Source organism: Peromyscus leucopus, chromosome 19 (assembly GCF_004664715.2).
Source record: "Peromyscus leucopus breed LL Stock chromosome 19, UCI_PerLeu_2.1, whole genome shotgun sequence".
Classification (NCBI taxonomy): domain Eukaryota; kingdom Metazoa; phylum Chordata; class Mammalia; order Rodentia; family Cricetidae; genus Peromyscus; species Peromyscus leucopus.
In genome coordinates, this window is record NC_051079.1 from 72,532,886 (window position 1) to 72,556,614 (window position 23,729).

At 45.1% G+C, this 23,729-nt stretch overlaps 1 protein-coding gene across 1 annotated transcript in view; it reads left to right on the forward strand.

Annotated features, from left to right (window-relative positions):
* Window positions 1-23,729, forward strand: part of LOC114696263 (cytochrome b5) — a 33,337-nt gene that overhangs the window by 2,532 nt on the left and 7,076 nt on the right. The window contains 1 exon segment of the mRNA XM_028873870.2: window positions 22,138-22,266. Coding sequence (XP_028729703.1) covers window positions 22,138-22,266 — 129 coding nt within the window.

Below are 23,729 nucleotides of genomic sequence, written 5' to 3' on the forward strand. Positions count from 1 at the left end.
CTCTGTGTGTCTCTGTGTGTCGCCAGCACTGTACTGTCTCTGAAGATGACTGCCTCTGTCCGTTTGGGTTACAGCTTCCACACACATCTCATTCAGCTCAGCTGTGAGGAATACTCCCAGACAGTTTTTCTTCTGTCCAGATCCCTCGAGTTTCAATTATTTTGTTAGGTCTATGCAGTTTATCACAGGCTTTGGTTTAAAACAAAAATATTTTGCAAGACCCAGAGTGTCTGGCCCTCTGCCCCAATTTCCTGCCCTTCCCTCACTTTTGTCTACATTTCAAGGCTCCAGAAATTTCATGAAGCACATGAACTGAAGACTAGTCCATCCTTGCTAATTTAAAAATGAAAAAAAGGGGACTGGGAGGAGCAGCCTCCGTACCTCCAAATGAACTTTCTGGAGCTGCATCTCCACAGGCTCTGGACTCACCTGTCCATGCAGTCATGTGCTCCTGGGTTGTCTCCTCCTCCTCTGAGAATCCCTCATTTCTGTGAAGAAGCGCGTGCGGTGCTGCGGCTTGGTTCCTGCTCCGCCGTCTGCCTTCTTCTGTGCCTTAGATCCCTCACGTGTAAAGGGGAGACGGCAGCAGTGCCTGCTTGCAACTAACATAGAAATTAAAGCCTTGACTAGTGTAATGTGCATGCCTGTCATCTCAGCATGTCCAGGACTCAGGAGTCAGAGGCAGGAGAATTGCCAAGAGTTAAGAGAGGCCAACCTGGGCAACAGAGACAATCTGTCTCCAGAAACCAAAACTAGAAAAAAAAAATGTTTGCTAACGACAAACCGAGGTGAATGTTTCTGCTCATTGGTAAACTGCAGTCGGGGACAGACTTGGGCTGTGATTTCCCTTTTGCAGTGTCACGTGTGGCTGAGTGCTTGAGCTGGGTTTTTAGGGAACATGTAAATCCAGAAGGTAATCTTGAGATAGGAGAGTATTAGAAAAACTATCTTTCTAGTCAAGAACACAGATCAAAGGTAACTTGTGCAATGTGAACTCTGTCTTCCTGAAATAGTGTTCTAAGGTTCAGAGGATGGGTAGAAATCCAAGAGGGAGGGCAGGCTGACATAAAGGCAGTCTAAACAGCAGCAGGTGCTGGATTCCTATCTGGTGCCTGCCAACAGGATTATAAGCTTCATTACCTATAGATTTAATGCCCCCCCCTTTTCTAATCCTGACTCCTAGGTTTTTAGTTTATTTTTGTGAAATTGAGTCTTGTCATATCAGATCATGTTATTAACCAGGTTAATGTTTATAGAAATTTGAGAGATCATTGTTTGAAATCTAAACAGGTGTTTAGGGCCAAAGAACAAGTTTGCTTTTCCCCCTTCTGTGGTCGGGCCAGGTTTTAGCGGAGCTGTGGAGGGAGGGAGCTGTGGAGGGAGGGAAGAAAGCATCATGTAATAATCCTGTTAGTTACCTTTCCGTTCTGGGCAGTGTGGGTGTTTGTGCGTAGACATCTCTTGGACCCTGTCATAAGACAGGTTGACCTTCCTCCCCATAGAACATTTTCTAGTGATCCTGAGATCCTGCTGTTTTTAAACTGTGCCTTGAATGGTCTTTGAAAGCATTCCGCCTTGCAGAAGCTGTTAGTTTCTGACTCATATTGGCTTTTGGTGGTCTTAATGAAATTTTATTGTCACATTTTACTTTTTGTGGCTGCTTATCTTCCATAGACATACGAAGGAGCCCTCAGTAGTGGCGGTGGGTTAGGCATCCTGGGTAAACAGGCAGCAAAGTGACATCCTGCATGGCCACCTGGGGACTGCATCTGCGTGTCTTTTAAGTATTTCTACAGTTTGGGGGATTTTCTGAAAAAAGATTCCAGCTTTGTTTGAAAACAGTAAAAACCAAACCAAAACAAAGGCACCACATCACATCCAGGCAACTAAATCTCATTTTTTGTGTTTAAGGTGATGAAAATTTTATAAATAAGGAAGTAAAACAGGTTTTACCGGCCAGTGGGAGTGAAGCAGGGACTGTTAAGACACTAATCACTACTTAATATGGATATCTGTTATTCTAGAAGACTCCAAAAACACTGTAGGAGACAGCCCAGAGTCCGTCTCTTGTGTAATGGGATCTGAATAATTCGGGTCCTCCTCCACTCCTGGGAACATGTTGGGCTGCAGTGGCAAGTCTGGTTCTGGTCTTAGAACGTTGGGAAAAATGATATACATGAGAAATGTGTAAAGAGAAGGTGTTCGGACAATTAGAAATGTTGGGGTTTTGTTGTTGTTATTGTTATTTGTGTTTTTTTTTGTACTGAGGATTGAACCCGGGGCCTTGAGCGATGCCCCCACTCCTTGCTGTTTTATTTTACTATGAGGCAGGTCTTACACAGGCTGGCCTTCAACACGTGACCCCCTTACCCCAGCCTCCTGCGTGCTGGGATTACCAGGGTGTGCCACCATACCCACCTCACATGATTACATTGTGATTAATGTCGTCTTGGGGTGAGAATATGGCTTAATGGCAGAGTATTATGTAGCGTGCTCAAGTGTGGGTTTGATCCCCAGCACTTGAAAAACAAAATATTTCCCTTATAAGTTGTCCGAATTTTTGCTGTGTGTGAAGGAGTACAGCCTGTACTCTGCTCTCCCCAACCTGGGGCCTGCAGTGTTTGGACGACAACCAATACAGTTTTCAATGGAATCATATCCCATGCTCAGAGGGCCCTTACTTTCTGAGGTTTCTGAAGCCAGGAGAGGATACAGCAAGCTGTGAAGCAGAGGTCGAATGAGGTGAAAGGTCACGCATGCCTTCTTTCTGTCTGTTGTTGTTTTTCCTATAGCTTTCTAGAAGGGGAGGGAAGCTATTTCTATTTCTCACAGGGGTTGTCCAATCTTGCCCCATTTATTCTTGGCATAGGTGGATCTTTGCCCCTGAGCCTGGCTTAACCATCTGAGTGGTTTTCATCCAGAGAGGAGCAGTGCCCACGTGTCAGGCATGTGTGAGGAGGCTGTGGAGATTCTGGAGAAGGGCCTGTCAGTGACTGCCTTTGGAAGGCCAACCCTGGTGAAGCTGCTCGGACCAATCCCCGGGTGTGTCTGGCTGACCTCCTGCCTTCTCTTCCCCTTCCTGTCTTCAGCTTCCTTCCGTCTGGCAGTCCTCTCCTGTGGATCTGTCGTACCACTGCAGGAGTGGCTGGGACACCCTTCGCTGTCTGGACTCATCGGTCCGTGGTGCCGACACCCTTGCGTCTCCAGCCCCTGGTGCCCAGGCCTCTGGAGCAAGCGTTTGGTTTTGTTCAGCTTGGTGGTAGCACCATGAGTTTCCCTACTTAACACACGCTAGCATTACACGAAGGAATGTACTTCCCAGGAGAAAACTGAACTCCATCTTGGGAAGGACTGTCATTTCTTCCTGGGATCCCTTTCCATGACTTCCCATTGCATTTAGAATAAAATCCCATCTCTGCCCAGTTTAATGGCGATGCGGCCCTGCCTGTGGCTCTCTTCACTTCCGGTGGTAACTCTACCTCCTGCCCACCATGGCTTTGTCTTGCTTCTCAAACCAGCTCGACTTGTTTCTGCCCCAAACCTTTGTTCTTTCCTCTCTGCCTGTCCTCTGTTTCCCTGGTCACTGCCCCTTTTAGGTTACAGCGCCTCAGAAAGGACAGTGTTCTGTCTTACTTTCTTGTTTTGTGTGCCTGCTAAGGGTGATGTCCGTCAGCACCTGGCACTTCCTTGGTCGTTGTGCTTTGTCTTGTAGATGGCAGGCTGCATGTGTGTCTGCTCAGCGCCGTCTGCCCTGGACATAGAAACTGCTCGCCACACAATCCCGTGGTGGACCGGGAGCCTCCTGTGGAACTCAGCTGCTGCCCACCACGCTTTACCGCTATCGTATTTCACCCCACCCCTTTCCCACTCAGGGTAGTCAGTGGCAGCGTTAGGATCCCTTCTTCGTCACAGACACTTGGTGAAGTTCTGTCCTGAGGGATTTATCACTCAGCACTTCTGGGACTTCGATGTGAAAATCTGCATTGTTATATAGCCGCAGGGCAGAGACCACTTGGGCCGGTTGCTGTAAGACAGAGTAGAGTTTAGCTCACACAGAGCACACTCAGAGACACTTTCCTGCCTCTTCCTGTCAAAGCCAGGGCCGCCATGTTTCCTCTGGATTCCACTTTCTCATTTGATGGCACGACATTCTTCTTTGCCACCTTCTGTTTTCTATTCTGCATAAACAAGTTCTGTCCTCCGAGCCCCTCCCCCGGGGCATTCTCTTCATTGTTTAACATGGTTTAACCCCCATCCTAAAACGTACATATGCATGGCTTCTGTGGACACGTCCCGACTCTCCTCAGAATTTGTTTTCTTGTGTAGTGTGGCCTTTGAATGTCCTGTTAACCCTGCTTTCTCTAACCACTCAGCTCCACTCTCTGTTTCGTTTGCTCCTCTCTCCTGCCGAGGAGGTCTCCTGTGGTGTTTGTGTTCCGTCAGCTGAATGTCATGGAGCTGTTTCCTGCTTGGCTTCCCGGATACCATCTCCCAGCTCTCTCCTAGCTCCATGGTCACCTCTTTGGCCTCCTTCTCTTCCTTTTCCTCCTCTCTCTGACCTCAGTACTGGAGACCCTAAGGCCAGGGGTGTTTTCCTTCTTCCTGGAGCATCTTGTCCAATGTCACAGCTTTCAACATGTGGATGACTTCTGGATTATTATAACCGGGCCAGAAAGGCCCCTCTCCTGAGTGCTGGCTTCATGTGTGCCGGTTTGTTTCATGTCTCCACTTGGGTATCTGATAGGCTTCTCAAACCTAACATCTGAGAAACAGCACCTGATTTTCTGTTTCCAATCCTCCATCTTCATCCTTCCCCGGGTCAGTGGATGGTGGTTGTGTTCCCCAATCCTGAGTCTCTTACACTTCATATCAAACCCACCAGAATAGTCTCTTGCCTTATCTTTCGTTTAAAGTTAGAATCGGACCATCTTTTACTATCCCGCTGCTCTCGATGGTCTCACCCTCTGACATCTCGTGGCTGGTCAGGTCTCCTATGACCCTGAATTTGCTCGTCACAACAGGTTGACATTTTAGAAGTAAAGCCGACTGTGTGCGCCACTTTATCCCATGTAAACCCTTTGTGGGTAATTCTTTCACCCAATTAAAAATCTTAGGGTGTAGCTACAGTATTCTGGAGAGTGTGGTGCTGGCAGAGGGACACATATGTAGATCAGTGGAATGGAAATAGAAAAACCCAAAATAGACCTGCACAGATATTTCTAACTGATTTTTTTCACAACAATATAAAGGCAGTTTTATGGAGGAAGGGCAGTCTTCTGCAAATGGTTCTGGAATGACTGGGCATCAGTGGTCAAAACATAAATAAATCTTGTTTTAAACCTCACATTTTATGGAAATTAGCTCAAAATGGATCACAGAAACCTTTCTTTGAAGAGGTTAGATTTAGGTAGAGTGTTCTCAGCACGGTACTGAAAGTATGACCCGTTCTAAGTTCTTTGCATGGGAAATACATCCCTTGAAAATACCCATCCAGTTCACTCCGTTGTCCTCTTCAAGTATTAGCTAGTTATCACCCATATCTAACGGTGTGGTGCCTCCCCTCTCCCACTTAGCCTCCCAGCGCTTCAGAAGCTAAGGCTGCTATGAATTTCAGACCAGTGTAGGCCCCCTAGTCCATTCCAGGGCAGCCTGAGCTACAGAATAAGATCCTCTCAAAACAATGGACAGACAGACAAAGCCTATCCTGACCAAATTATTCAAGCTGGAAGTCTGTCTACATCCCTGAATTCCTTGGCCTACCTTTTTTTTCTGTTTTGTTTTGTTTTTTTCCTCTCCCTCTCCTCAGTGCTAGGGATCACATCATGGCTTGGGTAATGCCGTACCACTGATTACACCCTCAGCCTTGTATTTGTTTTCTATAGTGACTCCGAAACACTAATTTGCCTATTTTATTATATTTGTTATATTGTTGCCTAGCTATTTCCTTGTAAAGGATGCCCCCCGTGAACCCTGGAGCTTTCCAGTCTTAGTCATAGGTATCTCCTAAGTCCTAGAATAACCCTGCGTGGAGAAGGGTCTCAGAGTGCATGAACTGATTGAATGTATGTAATCTTAAAGGTATAAAATAGAAGAAAGCTCATACAGAATGGCTGTTAGGTCAGACTGAGTAATTTCCTGGCAGCTTGTTTTAATTTTCCCTTGCCCACCTGCAGATTTCAGCCCCGTTTATTATTTTTTGTTTGTTTGTTTGTTTTTCAAGACAGGGTTTTTCTGTATAACAGCTCTGGCTGTCCTGAAACTTGTTCAGTAGACTAGGCTGGCCTTGAACTCAGAGATCTGCCTGCCTCTGCCTCCCAAATGCTGGGATTAAAGGCGTGCGCCACCACCTCCCGGCCCATTTATTATTCTTAACACTTAAAAAGGAAGGGGCCCTAATGGTTTAGTGGGGAAGGGGAAGCAGGGAGGATAGAATGATGCCACCGTCAGGCCTCTGGGGTCGATGCAGGGGGACACGTAGTTTTGGCTCTTCTGACTCTAGGTCGACCAACAGCCTCTTTCAAGTCACAGTCATCTGCCTCTGGGCCCCTGGTTTTGGTGGCTTTGCTAATCTTAATGACGCTGGGTAGTCAGTCAAGAAGTCCACTGTGACCACCCCAGCCTGATGGCATCTGTGCGTGGTTCTGTCCCAGGAAGCAGGCCTGGCCCCAGCCTTTCTGCCCTCGACTTCAAAGTCGTTGCATCAGAACTTGGGGCTTTTGTGCTCTTCAGGAATCTTTACTTGCTTTATTTTATCTAATGAAACGGGCTTAGTAATGGCGGATTAAAAGTACTGGCCAGGGCACACTGACAGAGCATAGGATCATCACTGACTCATGGAATGTTTTAGTCCAAACACTTATTATTTTATTTCTAAAAGGTGAGGAATTTTGTTTTCCTTTCTCAAGGAGAGAAAGCCTCTAGTTTTCTGCCAGCTCATACTTCGCACCTGGATTACACCAGTGCCCTCCTCATAACTGACCTTAAAGAGTGAGGTCATTGTTCTTGTCGTTTCTGTGAACTCCTTGAGCGCATGGCTTAGTGGAATCGAGAGACCAGGAGTTAGACAGACTCCCTGGTAGGCAGCTTTTGTCTCAAGTCAGTAGAAGGTTGAAGAAGAAGCTGGCCATCTTGGAGATTCGCCACACTTATTACCTAGCCATGGCCTCTTTCCCTATCTGTCTCCCCACCAGGGAGTCTGGCTGCTCATGGTCTCTCAGAATCGTGGTATCTGATTAAGTCCATCATCTTGATGATGATGGGGGGAGTTGGTAAGAATGGGGTTCTTCGGGGTTTGGTGCTGGAACTGGGAATGGGGCCACGGGGTAGGGAAGAAAGGGAACTCCATTATTACTTGAACACTCTTAGGTACCAGACTTGATGCTGTGCTGTTTATCATCTTTTTGCAGTTTGATGTTCTATTTTAAGGTTTTGATAAATGATCATGGGAGGTTTAATTGGGAAGTGATAGCTGCTTCATTCTCTCTTCTTTCTGAATGTTTCCTTAATATGCACAACACGTAAGTAAGCTATTAACCACTATATTTTTATACTTGTAAAATCCAGTTAAGCCCTCAAGGGCAGCCTTGACACAGAAAAGAAGCCCCCAGAAAACATCTGGAGAGGTTGGAGGTGGGGAAGTGGCTACTAGATCTGCATCCCTTGGGGCAGAGAGACCGTCCTGGACTCAGATCCTTGGTAGCATAACTCAGGGCAGTTCTTTCTTCCCAATATACACAGTGATGTAGAGACTTGGTTTGCAATCAGCCTACCTGAATTCCTGCTCCAAATTCTCGCTGATGAGCTTCGTCATCTTGAGCCTTAGCCTGTGCATCTAAAATTGGGATGATGGTAGAAATATCCCACTTGGAGGCACGTGGAGACAGTCGAAAGGGCTCACGTGTTCTCAGAACGCTTCCTGATATAGTCAGCATTTGTTAAATGTAATCTGTCACTGTTACTTGGCCCTATTGTCCCTACATTTTCCTAGCTAATAGAAGAATGCTGAGCGACTTTTCCCACGGAGATGTAAGGAAATATCTTTTCACCCCATGAAGAGCCAGTGAGATGATGTCACCACATGACAACAGGCCAGTGAAATGATCCTATTCAAGTCTTGTTGCACCAATGAATTTCCTGGCGCTACTTACAGGCGTGTCAGTGAGGGGGCCGCTTGAGGGATCTCGGGTGCCTTGGGCAGGTGCATCACCCCGAAGCCCGCCCAGCATGAGTGAGGACTCACACAAGCTGTACCACCTCGGGGAACTTTTAGGCAGCCATACCTAAACTCCTTACCCTCCAGATTGTCTCAGGGTCCTTCTTGAGCACCCCGCCCCCCAATCTGAGATCTTTAACTACACAAGAGTAGTCTCCTTTCCTCAGCAAGTGTTGCTTATCATGTGACCCTGCAGGGCCTGTGAGTCTGGTTTCATAAACCTCTTAGCATCCCCTTTCCCTCAAAGACGGGATGTTTTCATGTGGAAGAAACAGCTACCTATGGGACTGCAGCTGTGACTCAGGCCATGGCACCTTCCCCTCTTCTCACTGGTCCTGCAGGCACCCCCACTCCGCCCCTACTCCGCCCCCACCCCACCCCCATCTCACAGACTCCAGGTGCTAGCCTCTCTCACCTGGAGGGATTTACATAAAGGTTAGTGCCTAAGGTCACAGTTTTGCTCCTCACCTCCTTCCCTGACTCTTGCCTGGCCATCAAAGAGCCTGGCCATGGCCTTGTACTGTGAAACCTCCTCTATCCTCAGGAGAGTGCAAGAAGAGGTTCCTCCTGTGCCACACAGGCCCTGATTCCTCCCTGCAGAGTCCCTGCCATGCTCTCTGTCTGTCTGACAGTTCATGGTGTTGATAACTCTGCTAATAAACTCCTTACCCCCCAGATCGTCTCAGGGTCCTTCTTGAGCACCCCGCCCCTCCAATCTGAGATCTTTAACTACACAAGTGGGAAGGGCACGGATTGAGAACTAGAGGCTGACAGAAAGGATGGGAAACTTTGGAGGATGAATGGATAGATGATAGACAGACAGACAGACAGGAAGGTTGAGGCATTGCTGTGAAATGCAGGTATCTCAGGCAGAATCTCTGAGGATTTTTTTTCTCCAGTCTACATAGGTTAATTCTGGCTGCAGAGGAGCCCATCCTGCCCCATGAATCTGCCCCACGTTCTCCATGGTCACACACAGCTGCTTGTTCCTCTGTGACAAGTCCATCATGTTCTCCCCAGGCCTCTGCCACGTCTTGTTTCTTGCTCACGCGGTCCCTTTGTCTGTCCTGTCTCTGCGCCATTTCGTCAACGCCTGGTGCCTACCTATTTGCCCACACTGTCAGAGCCACCCCTCGGCTTCCCCACCTTGGTCACAGGAAGTGGGGTGGCACTCAGAGTCTGAAGGAGTGGCCGGGCCTGTGTGTCGGCCGGGTGACTGCACAGGAGGGTCTCACGTGAGCCCATCTAAGATCTTCCGTATGGAATGGCTCAGAATCCAGGCTGTGCCTGCAAGGAGTCGGTGAGCAGGTGAGGTCCTGGTCCGTGGAGGTGCTGGCTCTGCAGGGCCCGGATGAGCCAGAGAAGTCTGATGAACTCAGCCAGCTTCCAGGCTGCCATAATTAGAAAAACAGACTCCAGAAATGAAAGAAGACATTTGGCTGGGCTGTCTTGTTATTTCAAATCTTACTTAAACTGCTTTCCAAATATTTTTGTATTTTTTTTCATTTTGTTTTAACTATTCCAGATAATCTCTATTAAGTTTTTGTTTGTGATTTTTAATTTTTTTTTTTTTTTTTTTGGCTGATTTGTATTTTCTTCTTGTGGGTTTTTGTTTTCGTTTTTGCTTTGTCATTGCTTTGGGGAATTTGTTTACTTTTCTCTCTCTCTGTGTGTGTGTGTGTGTGTGTGTGTGTGTGTGTGTGTGTGTGTGTGTGTAATGAAAGAGCCTGTTTCAAACTCCAGAACTGGTGGACTTTTGGACCAGTTGCATTCATGTGGCGAAATACTTTTGTTTTTTGTAGTTGTTTTCTTGTCTCTGGTCAAGCAAACTCTCAGTGCAGATCTTGACCTGATGTGATTCACAGTGTTGGGTGGTCCGCTGACCTTTGGGACTCTGCCAGTACTGCTTCTTTATAGGGGCCGTTCTGTAGTCAGTTAAGAGCTGTGTGTGTGTGTGTGTGTGTGTGTGTGTGTGTGTGTGTGTGTGTGTGTGTTCATGTCCTTTGAATTATTCTTAGCTGGAGCATCTAGGATGGTAAGCATTTCGTTTTCTTGAGTTTAAAGGAGTGATTTCCCTCCAAATTCCCTAAAGAGAAATTTATGAAGAAGCTTTGTTTTTGAAGTTTTCCTTTTGGATAGAAACTTATTCTGTTGTTCACACTTTTCAAGAAAGCATTGATCTGATCAGAACAGGACTGTGGCCCTGTCCTTTCTTCTGAATTGTGGCTTTTGTGTCAGTTCTCTTTGTCCCATTTTCTTCACCTGTGAAATTCAGACAGTCCTTCCCTGAAGGTCCTTTTAATCTCTACAGTTCTGGGTTTTTAACCTTTGGCCTTTTGGATTCAGGCTCTTTGGCCCAGATGAGTGTGTCTGGGCTTGGCTCTGGGTTCAGAGGAGGCCGGACTTAGCAGGAGTCCAGGAGTGTAAGGCTGTAAGGCCGGGTGCCCTGACTAGTTCACATCAAGCATGGCTGACAGCTCTTTATTGCAACACTGTCCTGCAGCATCGCTGTGGCTGTGGCTTCTGGAGGTAAGCTGCTCTGGCTTTCAGCCCACGTGTGGCTGGGTCCTTCAGCCCGTTGTGTTGGGTGAGGAAAAGCTCCTCTGGCATATGCCATGCCATGTTCTTCTTCAGGCCTCAGAGTGGTCCTTAGCACTAGTCTTCTGCAACGTGCTGGCTTCCAACACCCTGAGTGCTTGTGTAATTCTAACCACCTAGTCTTTCATAGTTTTCTTTATTGAAACTAATTTTTTTGCTACTAACAGGCTTTGCACACATCCGTGAGTAACTTGTCATTTTTGACCTCTACTCTTGTTTACTTGCTCTTTGAACTCCAGTTTTAGCTATCCAGAAAGGACTTAGATTGTGTTTTAAAAACTCCTGTTTTTCTATCTAGATGTCTATTCTATACTGTTTAGTCAACAATACAGAAGGCTTCTTAATAGTTCTGGTAATTGATGTAGTAATTAGACTTAAACTCAATGGAAACCCAAATAACCATGCACATGTGAGATGAGAGTTTATTCACTTGTCAAACCAAGTAGCTTTCCTGCCCAGGGCTGTGTTAACTGCTCTGTCCTAAAAAGTCCACACTTGCAGTTCCCCTTTCAGGCAATGTGGGGAAGGGTCATCGTCCTCAAGCTTAGCAGCAGCAGTGCAATGGAGGAGATAAGATGGGGCAGAGGAGGGAGGACTTCTGGAAGATTCTATAGTCCTTCGCATCTGCCTTCCATTAGCCAGAATTCACTCATGTGGGATACCCAGCCAGAAGGGAAGCTGGAGGCATCTCTTACATCTGCTGAGCTTATGTACTATCGAGTAAGGGGAACACATTGGAGCCCCAGTCTTCTCTCACCAGAGAGAAGACCACAGGTGGAGATGCTCCCTTGGGTGAGAAATACAAGACGTCTGAGTGGCTGCAGGAGGTCACCACTGCATGGCTGTGGACCGAGTGTGGGAGAGGGTCATAGTGGTTCGGGATGAGCATCAGCAGCGCTCTGTCTCTAAGGACGGAGAAGGGTCTGGATGATGAAAGCGGCTTGGGGACTGGAGCACTAGAGGGGAGGACCTCCCAGGGGACAGGAATGCAGAGCTTTTCACGTTCACTGAAGAGACATTTGGACCTTCGAGTTTGGAAGTTTATAGTGTGTGCTCTGAGTCCAGTGAAATGTAGCCATTCTAGGGATTCAGACCAACCACTGAACAAAACTATTTTGGATCAAGTTGAAGATAGTTTCACTTTATTCAATTATTTGGGTTAAGGAAGAACACAGCTGGCAAAGATAATTCTAAAACTATGCCCTATTTCATTTTTTTAAAGTCAGAGGAACCGTGAAAGCTCCCAAGACATTAACAGAGGTAAAGAATGAGCCTGGAGATTATTTTCACCGAGAAAAGGGTATCTCTGTAATGGCAGTTGTAGGCTGCACGTTTTAATCTAAAGTGATTTTGACTTTTCTAGCAGCATTATTTTTCTTCATCTGAGCTCATTGCCTCTGTGTTAAGAATTATTATTCACGCAAATAATCCATATAGTAACCAGTGTCTGAATTATTCTTATCAGATCTTGTAGATCTATTTCTAGGTCTCAGAAAATCTGAAATGGATTTTACTCCCTGCAGTTAAAAAAAAAGAAAAGAAAAGAAAAGAAATCCTGGAGCTTGTAGAGCAGTGGTTCTCAACCTGTGGGTCACGACCCCTTTGGGCGTCAAATGACCTTTTCACAGGGGTCACATACCTGATATCCATAACAGATATTTACATTATGATTCATAACAATAGCAAAATTATGAAGTAACAGCATACATAATGTTATGGTTGAGGGGGGTCACCACAACATGGGGAATTGTATTAAAGGGTCCGAGCATTAGGAAGGTTTGAGAACCACTGTCATAGAGTCTAATATGGCTGTCTCTTATGACTGCCCTCTGGCCTCATTCTAAAAGTGGTTTGAAATATCACTTTACTAATATTTTATCACTCTTGTCCTAGTAACATAAAAAGTAACCCCAGGTCATGACTTTATTAGATGCACTCAAGGGCTGTGTGATGTTCGCGTAGTGTTGTTCTTTGGAGAACACTTTCTTCTGTTTTGCTCTACTATTCATCGTCTTCTGTGTGTGAGGAATTCGGCTCTCATCTCCACTGGCAAAGCAGTTACACGGTGCACACTGTATCATCCTTACTCCTAGTTGTTACTGAAGTAGAGACTTGACAGGGAGCCAGAGGATGGGGTGAAGATGAGGACCCTCTGGGGATAGGCTTTTGCATATGAACAGTACTGGATCAGACATACACTGGCTAGCCAGTTCTGCCTGTAATGTTTGGGTTAATTATTTTTTATGGCCTGGGGTAAACCATTGTGCAATGTAGTCTTAAACAAGAGACATGCACTCTCACTGAGGTTCCTAGAACCTGGCTGTGGATGGCATTATCATCTGGTCCCTTAGGGAGATTTCGCATGTGCTACTTTGATAACTTCGGTATCTCTCATGAAGAAAGCAATCCCAGGAAAGGGTGTTCTCTTCCCAGGCTAGGTGCTTTTCAGATTAAATTCTTGTCACTAGAGTTTATTTGGAAAGTTGTGGGGTGGGTAGGATCAAGGCTGGCTTTGAAGATAAGCTGATGTTGTGGTCGTGCTTTTAGCTGGTCTAATTTCTCACAGCAAATAATTTAACTAATTACATGAAAATATTAGGTTAGCATTATTAGTGAAAGATGAAACAGGAATCTGAGCATTTATCAGCATTGGCCAAGGGTCTGCGAATAACACTAAATTTGTTACGGATAAATGTTGCTCAGTAAGGAATAATGACCAAGTTTGTAATATTGTCTCCTTTTTAAAACTCATACATTTTTTAAGGAAACCAAAGATACACCTTTGATTTTTGAATATCACACTAGCTCACTGAATGCTATTGATTGGGATGCCCAGTTACCACAGTCAGGGGTAGCCCCACTTTTCCAGTCGGTCATTCTGAATAGTGAGGGTGCTTTTCTTGTCTATTCTCCTACCTACCTGAAGTGACCTTCTTTTGCCTGAGTTTACGGCTGTCATTCATTAATGCTTACTTCTCGACCTTATTTATATGTCTCATTTTTTATAAGTAGGCCCTTGAATTCTAATTTCTGATATATATTGCTATATTTTACATTTAATAATTTAAATTAATTATTTAAACAAGCTTTAGATGAGAAGGTTAAGAAACCACTTCAGATCTTTAGTGATTGTAAAGCAATGACTCTTAATTTGTTTTAAATTAATATGAATGAAATGTTACATAAGCTTTAATCTCATTGTGCAAACAAGACTTTCTCAGAACCTCTTCATGTCCTAGGATTGGGAGGATTGTAAAGCAGGTTTGACTTGATCCTAATATCCATTCTGTAGTTACAGAAGAGTCATTTGGTCCTTGGCCATCTCACAGCTGTGCCTTTCCAGGGATGAGTCAGCTACAAAAGAAATGTTTGGTTTGTATTAGACTCTTCTGGGGGTGTATTGAACATCATGATGACTATTGCTAAGTATGATGTATGTTTGGTAATTGCTAAGAGGGTGAATCCTAAACGTTTTTACTACAATAAAACCCTGATAGGTATGTGAGGCGATGGATAGGTTAATTAGCTCAATTGAATCATTTCAAAATGTTTATATATTTCAGACTATTCTGTACACACACACACACACACACACACACACACACACACACACACACGGGCGTGAGGGGTGAGGGTGTGTGGCGCTCTAGCCTATTTCACCCTAAAGCTAGGAGACTTTTTTTTAACATTAATGAAGATGAAAATCCTGCAACTGCTGTGTGATATGGATACCTGGGAGCCACACAGCTCATTCATACTTGCTTCTTGGGGAACATTGCTCAGAGTCATGCCTGATGTTTAGGGCCTGTTGGGTCATTCATGATTAGTCAGAACTGAAACTCTGTCAGTGAAGGCCATAGGCCTTCTGGTTTTGTTTGTTTTGTTTTTCTGTTTTTTCTTTTAGCCCAAAGGAAGTACATGTTTCTTCAGGATTAGATCGCATAATTTTTTTTTAAAGATTTATTTATTTATTATGTATACAGAAGAGGGCACCACATCTCATTACAGGTGGTTGTGAGCCACCATGTGGTTGCTGGGAATTGAACTCAGGATCTTTGGAAGAACAGTCGGTGCTCTTAACCTCTGAGCCATCTCTCCAGCCCCTAGATTGCATAATTTTTTAAAAATGATTTTTCTCCCGTCAATTACTAACAAGGTTGAGCCTGTTTCACTGTTCAATCAGACAGGATTGAGTGGTGCTCTTTCCCATGTGCCCCACAGTGCTTTGCACAAAGTCAATTTTAATTTAATGAATTATCATTTAAGTGTGAAGTCATGTGACCTGAAGGGTAAGAACGATTATAGCTCAGAGAAGGGAGGTTTGTACGAACCGTTCAGAGTGAGAAAGTTCAGCTCCTCAGCTGGCTGCCATATGTAGTGATCCTCAAAGTAAAGGTCTGTGCTAATCCCACGCGTTTAGTCGGCACATACTTGAAGGCATTGAAGGAGGCGGCAAGCACAGGGCAATAGGACAGGCTGAAGTCTGAGTCATGAAGAATTTTGCAAACCAGTTTATGACTTGAAAGTGTAACAGTGCGAGCTGTGAAGGGCAGGGTAAGGGCTCAAGTGTGGGATGAGAGGGAGGCCAGGTTGGGAGTGGGAACTCGAGGACGGAATCTGAAAAACTGTCATTGGAGCTGGAGTGAGCCGGTCACAGCAACTGGGATCACGGTGGCGACATTAACTGAGAACAGAAAGACTGGGAAAGAGTGTGTGTAGCTGGGGAGCTTCTCTCCGGGTCCTGCTGAGCCCCGGCAGTCCGACAGCCCACTTATAAAATACACACACAGACGCTTATATTATTTACAAACTGCGTGGCCATAGCAGGCTTCTTGCTAACTGTTCTTATATCTTAAATTAACCCATTTCTATAAATCTATACCTTGCCACGTGGCTGGTGGCTTACTGGCGTCTTTACATGCTGCTTGTCATGGTGGCGGCTGGCAGTGTCTCTCCTTCACTCAGCCTTCCACTTCCCAGAATTCTCCTCTCCTTGTCCCGTCTACTTCCAGCCTGGCCACTGGCCAATCAGTGATTTATTTATACAGAACGATATCCACAGCAAGTGTATTTAGGGCAGGAGAGAGAAATGTTATGCTTGAAATGTACCTTGGGCATTGGGTGAAGTTTTCAAGTAGATGGATGTACTAGGAGCCTGGCACCATGAAGTCACAGAAGTGGTTGCTCAAGTGTATTCATTAGTGGACAGGTGATATGCAAACTGCAGATCCAGTCATCAGGAGAGCCTGTGAGTGGACTGGGAGCGGGGCCAAGGACTGAGCCTCAGAGTCTGCACATGGGGATCAGGTGTCTGGTGGGCTGAAGACTAAGAGAACACAGCAGGTAAAGACGGCGTTTCAAGAAGAGATCCAAGAGTGGAAATTTTGCTGAGACCAGCTGAATTTCAGGAGCCAACTTTAACTGTTTGTGATACAGTTTGGAACTGCTTGGGACCAGGAGTGTTTTAGGCCTCTGATCTTGGAATATTTGTATATTCACAGTGATATCTTAGGGTTGGGACTCACCAGTATGAAATCCATTTGTTTCATACACTTCTTTTTGTATTTCATCATAAGCCTTTTGTTGTGTTGTTGGACACCACAGGTTAGAGTTCTACTCCAGGACCTTGGTTCTGTAGATGTGGAAGTCCAACCTAGAACAGCGTACTATTCCTTTTTCAAAAACAGATGTCACCTACATTCTTCTGTTGTCCCTTAAAAACAACAAACCAACCAACCTGTTACAGCTCTCTGAATCTAAGCCACTAAATTTGAAACAAGTTCAGTATCATTTTCTTAAACCATTATTAACTCATCTTTCTGGGTTTGAGAAACCCAACAAGCAGCACCTGTCCACATTAGAACCCTGCAGGTGAATTTTCTACCCAAGAAACTTTGGATTTGAACAAGAGACACATTCTCCTGAGTATATACCTTGATGAGGAAGTGAACATCCACAGATCTCATCTTGTCATGGCAGCCTGGTGCTCTGTCCATGGCTACAGACAGTATGAACAATCGTCAGTTTCCAATTTCTCTACCATTTCTCAAACTGGAGCCTCTTCTTCTTTCTAAGAAGACTGAGCTCTATATTGGCGTCATTGTTGTAGCTGAAGTACCTCCGGAGGGTTCCTCTGGGTCCCTCCACAACCACTGTGCATACCTCCAGGGTGGTGTAGACATCTCTGGAATATCAGCAGCCTAATTGCTGAGAATGCTCCTCATTCTTGCAGGATATATATGGCAAAGCCATGTCCTTCTTACACACATAGCCTGAAGGTCATTTTATAATATAATTTTAGTGTACTTATGTTACAACCCCTTACATGAAGTCAGATTATAGGATTTTTCCATTTGGGGTATCATGCCAGCAGCACTCAGTAAATTTTTGGATTTGGGGTTTGGGGATTAGGAATGTGCAACTTGTACCATGACATCCTGAAACGTATCCTTAGTTCTGAGTTGGAGATGTGGCAGGAAATTTCTCAATTTATGGACAGTGCCAACTTTTAGCATTTTAAAACAGAGTTCCTTTTTTTTTTTTCAGATCAAAAAGTGAAGGCTGTGTAACACCATTTATTGATATTCCCTCATCTCTGGGAGTTCTCATGTACTGGCAGGATCAGGGATTTTCGGGGCAGCTAAAGAAGTTGGGAATTCACAAAAATTCATGAAAGAATTATAATCTCTCAAGCTATGTGCATTGCTAAGGTTATTCCAACAACCAGTTTAGATCTGGTCTCTATGGGATTCCCACTCCCAGTTCCCTCAGTTAGTGCTGTTGTTGCTGTAGTCTGGGTCTTCCAAGTGCTCGGTCATCCATTCATCAATATTCGAGTCACTCTTCACTGACTGGAAGCCCCGTCATCTATTCTATCTCACATCTTTCATGTCTCATCCCAATTCCCACACCAGCTCCCATCCCCTCGTCTCCCGACTTCACCGTCTTCATCTCCAGGCTGCTTCGCACTAGGAGCTGTCAGCTTTTCTAGCCTAGGTTACTTACTTTCCCCTCTTGCCCTCAGGACACTTCTCAAAGTGAAATCTGACTTCTCACCTTCACTCCTTCTCAAATGTTTTTCACTGGCTTCCCATTGCTCACCAAATGCAGACCAAGATCTTTGAAAAGACCTGGGAGCCCTTCTTGGCCTGTCCTGTCCTTGCCCTTCCTGAGTCCCAGGCCAGCTTCCTTCCTGTCCCTGAACTCCTGCATTAGAGGGACTTCCTGCCGTAACCCCTGTCCCTCACAACTCCAGTTGTCTCTGTGTTTTTTTCTCCACTGGTGACACTCCTTTTTCATCTTGGTGGCATTCACCATGTGATTTCGGAAGTGACGTTCACTTGGCGTTCACAGTTGAGCATGGTTCACGTTTGCCTGTTAGACCGTGGTCCCTGCAGGCAGGAACCAGGGCTGTTTGTGCTGACTCTTGAGTCTGGTTTTTGAGGACACAAGGCATGCCTTTGTTGTGCGCATTAACTAGTGCCACATACACAGAAAATGAAATATTCCTTTGGGAAAATGGGAACCCTTCACAGAAACGATTGGCCGTCTTGTTCTACTCAGCCTGTGTCCCTTTCCACCTTTTCCTCCTTTTCCGGGCTCTACAGCTGCCTGATGCTGTCAGAGTCGGGTGGGTGGAGGCAGACGTCTGATGTGGATGTACCTGTCCCCTGGCTTTGTGCAGTTATGCATTCCTTAATTCAGAAAAATCATCAGGCATTTGCTACCCTCCCACCTTGTGGGATGGCTACCCACCAACCCCACAGTTCCCCAGACTTTTCTTGAGTGCGAGCAGCAGGAAACATTAGATAGGAGGATTTAGAGTGTGGAGATAAACAGATAGAAAATACAGGATAGCCTCGAGAGGGCCTGGAACCTATTCCAACAGGCCCTGACTAGCTCTGCCGTAGGGTATTTATAGAAATGCCAAGGGGTGGAGCAAAAGACCTCCCCCCAGCACAGCCAAGTGCAGACCATCTCAGACACCTGCACTCAGCCCGTGGTCCTAATCATCCTCTCTATGCAGACCTGCTGGGTAAAGCCACTGGGAACCTGAAAATAGGCTCCCACACCACCTCTCTTTCAAAGCCTTTTCTGTGGGCCATTCCCAAATTCTACAACATGCCCAAAAGATAGGACATGAACACGATGTGCACTCCTAGGTTTTTTATTTTTAATCGCAATTACAGTCTTAAACTACCTTGTGTGCTTATGAAAACTACGGTGTATCCTACTAACAAGAATAAGAATGGCAAAAGAATTGCCAAGTTTCAGACAATTATGATGTAATGAGTTAGACTTAATTTACATGGCAAGCACTTTCTCTTTCTCTGCGTCATTTATTTCGAGGAAAATACTGGATATTACTAAGAGTTAGTCCCTTATCTTTACTGTCTTATCAGGACTTGAAGTTTATTTTATCTTATAACAATTTTTCAGGCTTTGATTTTCTTATTGATTCTTCCAAAAAAAGTTTTTAGGGTAGAATTACAACATTTCAACAGCAATCAATTTATTTGGTATTGTGTTTTTCCTAAGTTATTTACACACACACACACACACACACACACACACACACACACACACACACACACACTCAGCAGTGGTCCATGAGACCAATAGCCCAAAGTGTTTTCTTTCTTCCCTTAGAACACTGTGTGACAAAGAATTTAGGCAAGGTCCACCCTGGAGACAGAGCTTCAGACAAACATGGCCCTTGCTTCCTTTCCCGTGGGAGCGTATGGTGAGGGCTGCTCCCTTTGCACTGCCCTTTGAGTTAAGATTATTGTGTAATTGAGGTGGGCCATGTGCTTCCTCCACCATGCATGGCACTTACACTCCAGGATTCCCATGACTCCATAGCAGACCGAGGTGATGACGTCACCTCGTGGTGTTTCCTGGAAGACAGGCTGTCCCTGGTGGACAGTGAGACTCCAGGAGGTCTGCTGAGACGCTCTTGTCCTGAGCAGGAATCCCAAGTTGAGGAACTTGTGAATTAGGTCAGTAGCTGAGGAGCACTAGTGAGGGACTGGTCACCTCTGGGCTCTGGGGACTTTGGTCACTTCATATCTCCTAACTGCCTGCCTTTCTGCTCCTAAGTCAGATCAGTGTTTGGCAGTTCCAGATTGTTCCAGAACCAGAAAGTCTTGATTACCACTGCCACACCTGTGAGATACATCTAGAGCCTTTCGTGTACATTTGATTCTTATCAGTTACTTCTCATTGTCGGAATGGCTGGAGCAGAACACATCCCAGTGAGTTAGGGCAATGTTTACGCAATGCAAGAAGTCATGCTAAGGACAGACACTAATATTGGGAAGTGTTTAGTAAGACACTGTTGTGCTTATTAAACATAGTGATATGTGTGTCTGATGTGTTTTAAAATATATCCTCCAAAGCTGTGACCAGCATTTTCTTCCTTTTTTCATGTGTTTGTGTGAGTGTTGTAACTGAGTGTATGTATGTGTACCACATGTGGACAGGTCCCCTTCCCCTGCACTAGAAATACAGGTGGTTGTGAGCCACCCCACGTGAGTGCTGGGATCCGAATCTGGTTTTTCTGCAAGTAGCAAATGCTCTTTACTGCTGAGCCACCTTTCCAGCTCCCAACTACTAGAAAATTCTCAAGTTCCCACAGTGTCTTAGTTGGTGTTCTGTTGCTGTGAAGAGACACCATGGCCAGGGCAACTCATAAGAGAAAGCATTTTCAGTCAGAGGCTTGCTTACAGTTTTAGATGGTTAGTCCATGGTTATTATGGCAGGAGGAAGGCAGGAATGGCATGGGAGCAGTAGCTGCAAGCTTTACATCATGATCTACAGGCAGCAGCAGGCAGAGAGAGGGAGACACTTGGTCTGGTGCAGGCTTTTAAAGCCTCAAAGCCCATCCCCAGTGATATATGTCCTCCAATTTAGACCACACCTCTTAATCCTTCCCAAGCAGTTCCACTAACCAAGCATTCAAACTTAGGAGCCTATAGGGGCCATTCTCATTTAAACCACACAGAGTATGTAGTAAACACTAGAAGCTACAATCTCTGTACCCTGGAACTTCCTCTGCTTTGTGTTTAGTAAAGCGAGTGTGCAAGATAATGATCATAACTTTCCTTGTCTAGCTCCCTTGACAGCAAGATTATCAGCCGATTTTATTGTATTGCTTGTGTTTCCTGACTTTTTTCCATACAATGTAGCTTGTGATAACTTCTATGAAGAAGAAAGAAACAGTAGGCTTTAGTGCTAGATGTGTCCAAGTAAAGAAGAAGGAGGAACAGGTTTCAACAGCAGAATACCTGTCCACCTTTGAACAATAGTGGGTGTCCTTTTTATTTTCTGTCATTGGGAAGAAGTCCCAATTGCAGTCAGCTGCATAGGGAGTTGGCTTATGGACCCTAAGGTACTTGCTTATGTACAGGATGAATTTGATTCAGGTACATCTTCAAGCTTAATTTAAGAGGTGGTTTTGGGGGCTAGAGAGGTGGCTGAGCCATTAAAGGCTATATCATAACCAAAAATATAAGAAGTAGTTTGTTTTGTTTTTGTTTTTGTTTTTGTTTTTGCTCTGCTTTGCAGCCAGAGTGTTTTGGATGATTTGACCAAGTGTATTTTCCTTCTGTGTGTCTGAGAACTCTTCCCCGGGAGTCTCTAGTCCTTGTCACCTAAGGTCTCTTGTCACTGGTTGGACTCTGGACTCTGCTCTCTGAAGCATGACCGTCCTTTGTTTTTCCAATTAAGGCAACCAAGAGCACTAAGATGCTTCTGTCAAATGAAAGGCTCTTCCTGCCCATCCCCATGTGGAGGGGACTCTCTTCTTTGTAGATGTTCAGTTCATACTGATGGCAGCTACTTAATACCATGCCCGGTGGGCCCTCCTGCTTGTCCAGTGAGCAGTGCTGGCTGCACATGGTACAGAGTGCGACCTGAAGGGGAACTTTGTGCTCACCTCTCTCTGACAATGAATGGTCTTTCCTTGGTCCGCACTCAGACTGAGTCTTAAGTAGGAGGCTGAAGAGACAGTTTAGGGACAGGTGACGGGGGAGATTGGGGAACTTCCTGGAAAAGCACAGCAGGCGTTACCACATCATCAGGGCTATCCTATGACACTGTTGCTGGGTTGGAAGCATGGGGACAAATAGCATGAGAGGAAGTTTCTGCTGTACCAAGGAACTGGATAGTGAAGAAGCATGCTTATAGTCCACGTTGTAGACACTTGGAGTCAGTCATTGTCATCTGTGACTTCTGGGGTGGCCATTTGATTAAATAAACTAACAATTTCCTTTTAGCTCATTTTCCTGAAAAGACTTTAATGTTCATGCAACCTGTCCTTTGAACAGCATCCTGGTGGGGAAGAAGTCCTAAGAGAGCAAGCTGGGGGCGATGCTACCGAGAACTTTGAGGATGTTGGGCACTCTACTGACGCACGAGAACTGTCTAAAACATACATCATCGGGGAGCTCCATCCGGTAAGTCATTTCTTGGGGTGGGGGGTGCCTTTCTTCTTCTTCTGGAAGGCTACTGTTTGACATTGGTAAGTCAGGATTTGCAACTACAGAAAACATAAGAAAGAATAGAACAAAAACAATTTTTTCTGATTTTTGAATACTTTGTTTAGACAGAGTCTCAGTAAATAGCCCAAGTTGGCCTGAGCTTTCTATGTAGCCCATGCTGGCCTGGAACTCACGCCTCAGGCCTTCATCTCTCAAGTGCTGGGATTATAGGCGCCATCACCATGCCTAGCCAGGACACCATTTTTGTCATAAATAAATTGATTTAACCTTTCTTTGCTTTGCATTTTTTTTTGATTATAGTTATTGCTGTTCTCAGGGTTAGAATGCTGTGTTCCATGGCCCTGTCCCGGGGACACTCCCCAGTCTCCGAGTGCACACAGAGAGGCACATACAGAGTGTAGATCATCAGTCCAGTCAGTTTGTTCTCCTGCAGCCAGGGGAGTGAAGGGTGGCTGTGAATACACTTTTTGTGATGAGAGACAGATAGCCAGCTGCCCCAGCCCAAGTAAGCAAACAAGAAACTAAAGATAAGAGAAATAAATATAGGCATATCCCTATTTTTATGTGTCTTCTGTGTGTAAATGATGGTTCTTATAAGAACCACAAATGAAGAAAAGATACAAGTAGGCTCTTTTGAGAAGTCCCAGAAATCCATTTTAGAGCAAATTCTGGTGAGTTGTGTTTGTGTGTCTATGTCTGTCTCTGTGTGTGCCTGTGTCTGTTTGTCTGCTTGTCTATGGTCTTTTGGATTTGCTGGGAGGTTATTATATATACTTTGAGAGACTCTGTCTCACTTGTCTGGAAGTTTTATCATTCCACACATTTTCATAGGCACAATTTCCAGAAGTAACAGGGTATATTACATCTGCAAGGTCTGTCCTTGTGAACGTTCCCCTCTGTCCTGTTCCTCTAAGTTCTGCTCCCCTGAGGAGGGAGGGCGGGTTTCATTTAGGTCACCTCCTTGTGGTTTCTCTGTAGTCAGCATTTAGATGCTCTTAGATTTTGACATCCTCAGCCTGAGGTTTAAATAGTTTATAATTATATTGCTGGGAGATTGCAGGCTTCACTGAGGCCACCACAGCAGAAAGATGCATATCTCCGTGAACTTGAGAGCAGAGAAGGAAAGGAAGGATTTTGTTTTCCATTGTTCTCTGGATTGAAAGCCATAGTTCAACTCTAGTAAGCCTCTAAACGCCTCCATGTAAGAACCAGACAGTCATGGGTCCATTCCAAACTCGGGGACCATAGACGGAAATGTCTCTTGTCCCTAAATCTACTGTTGATTTTTGCTGTCAAATCACATGGATCAAGCTTTGTATTTAACTTTGCAGAACACCAAATGCTAATCATTGAATAGTAATTTTTTAAAAAATCTCAAAAAAAAAAAAAAAGGTCGGCCTTTTGAAAATGAGACCTTT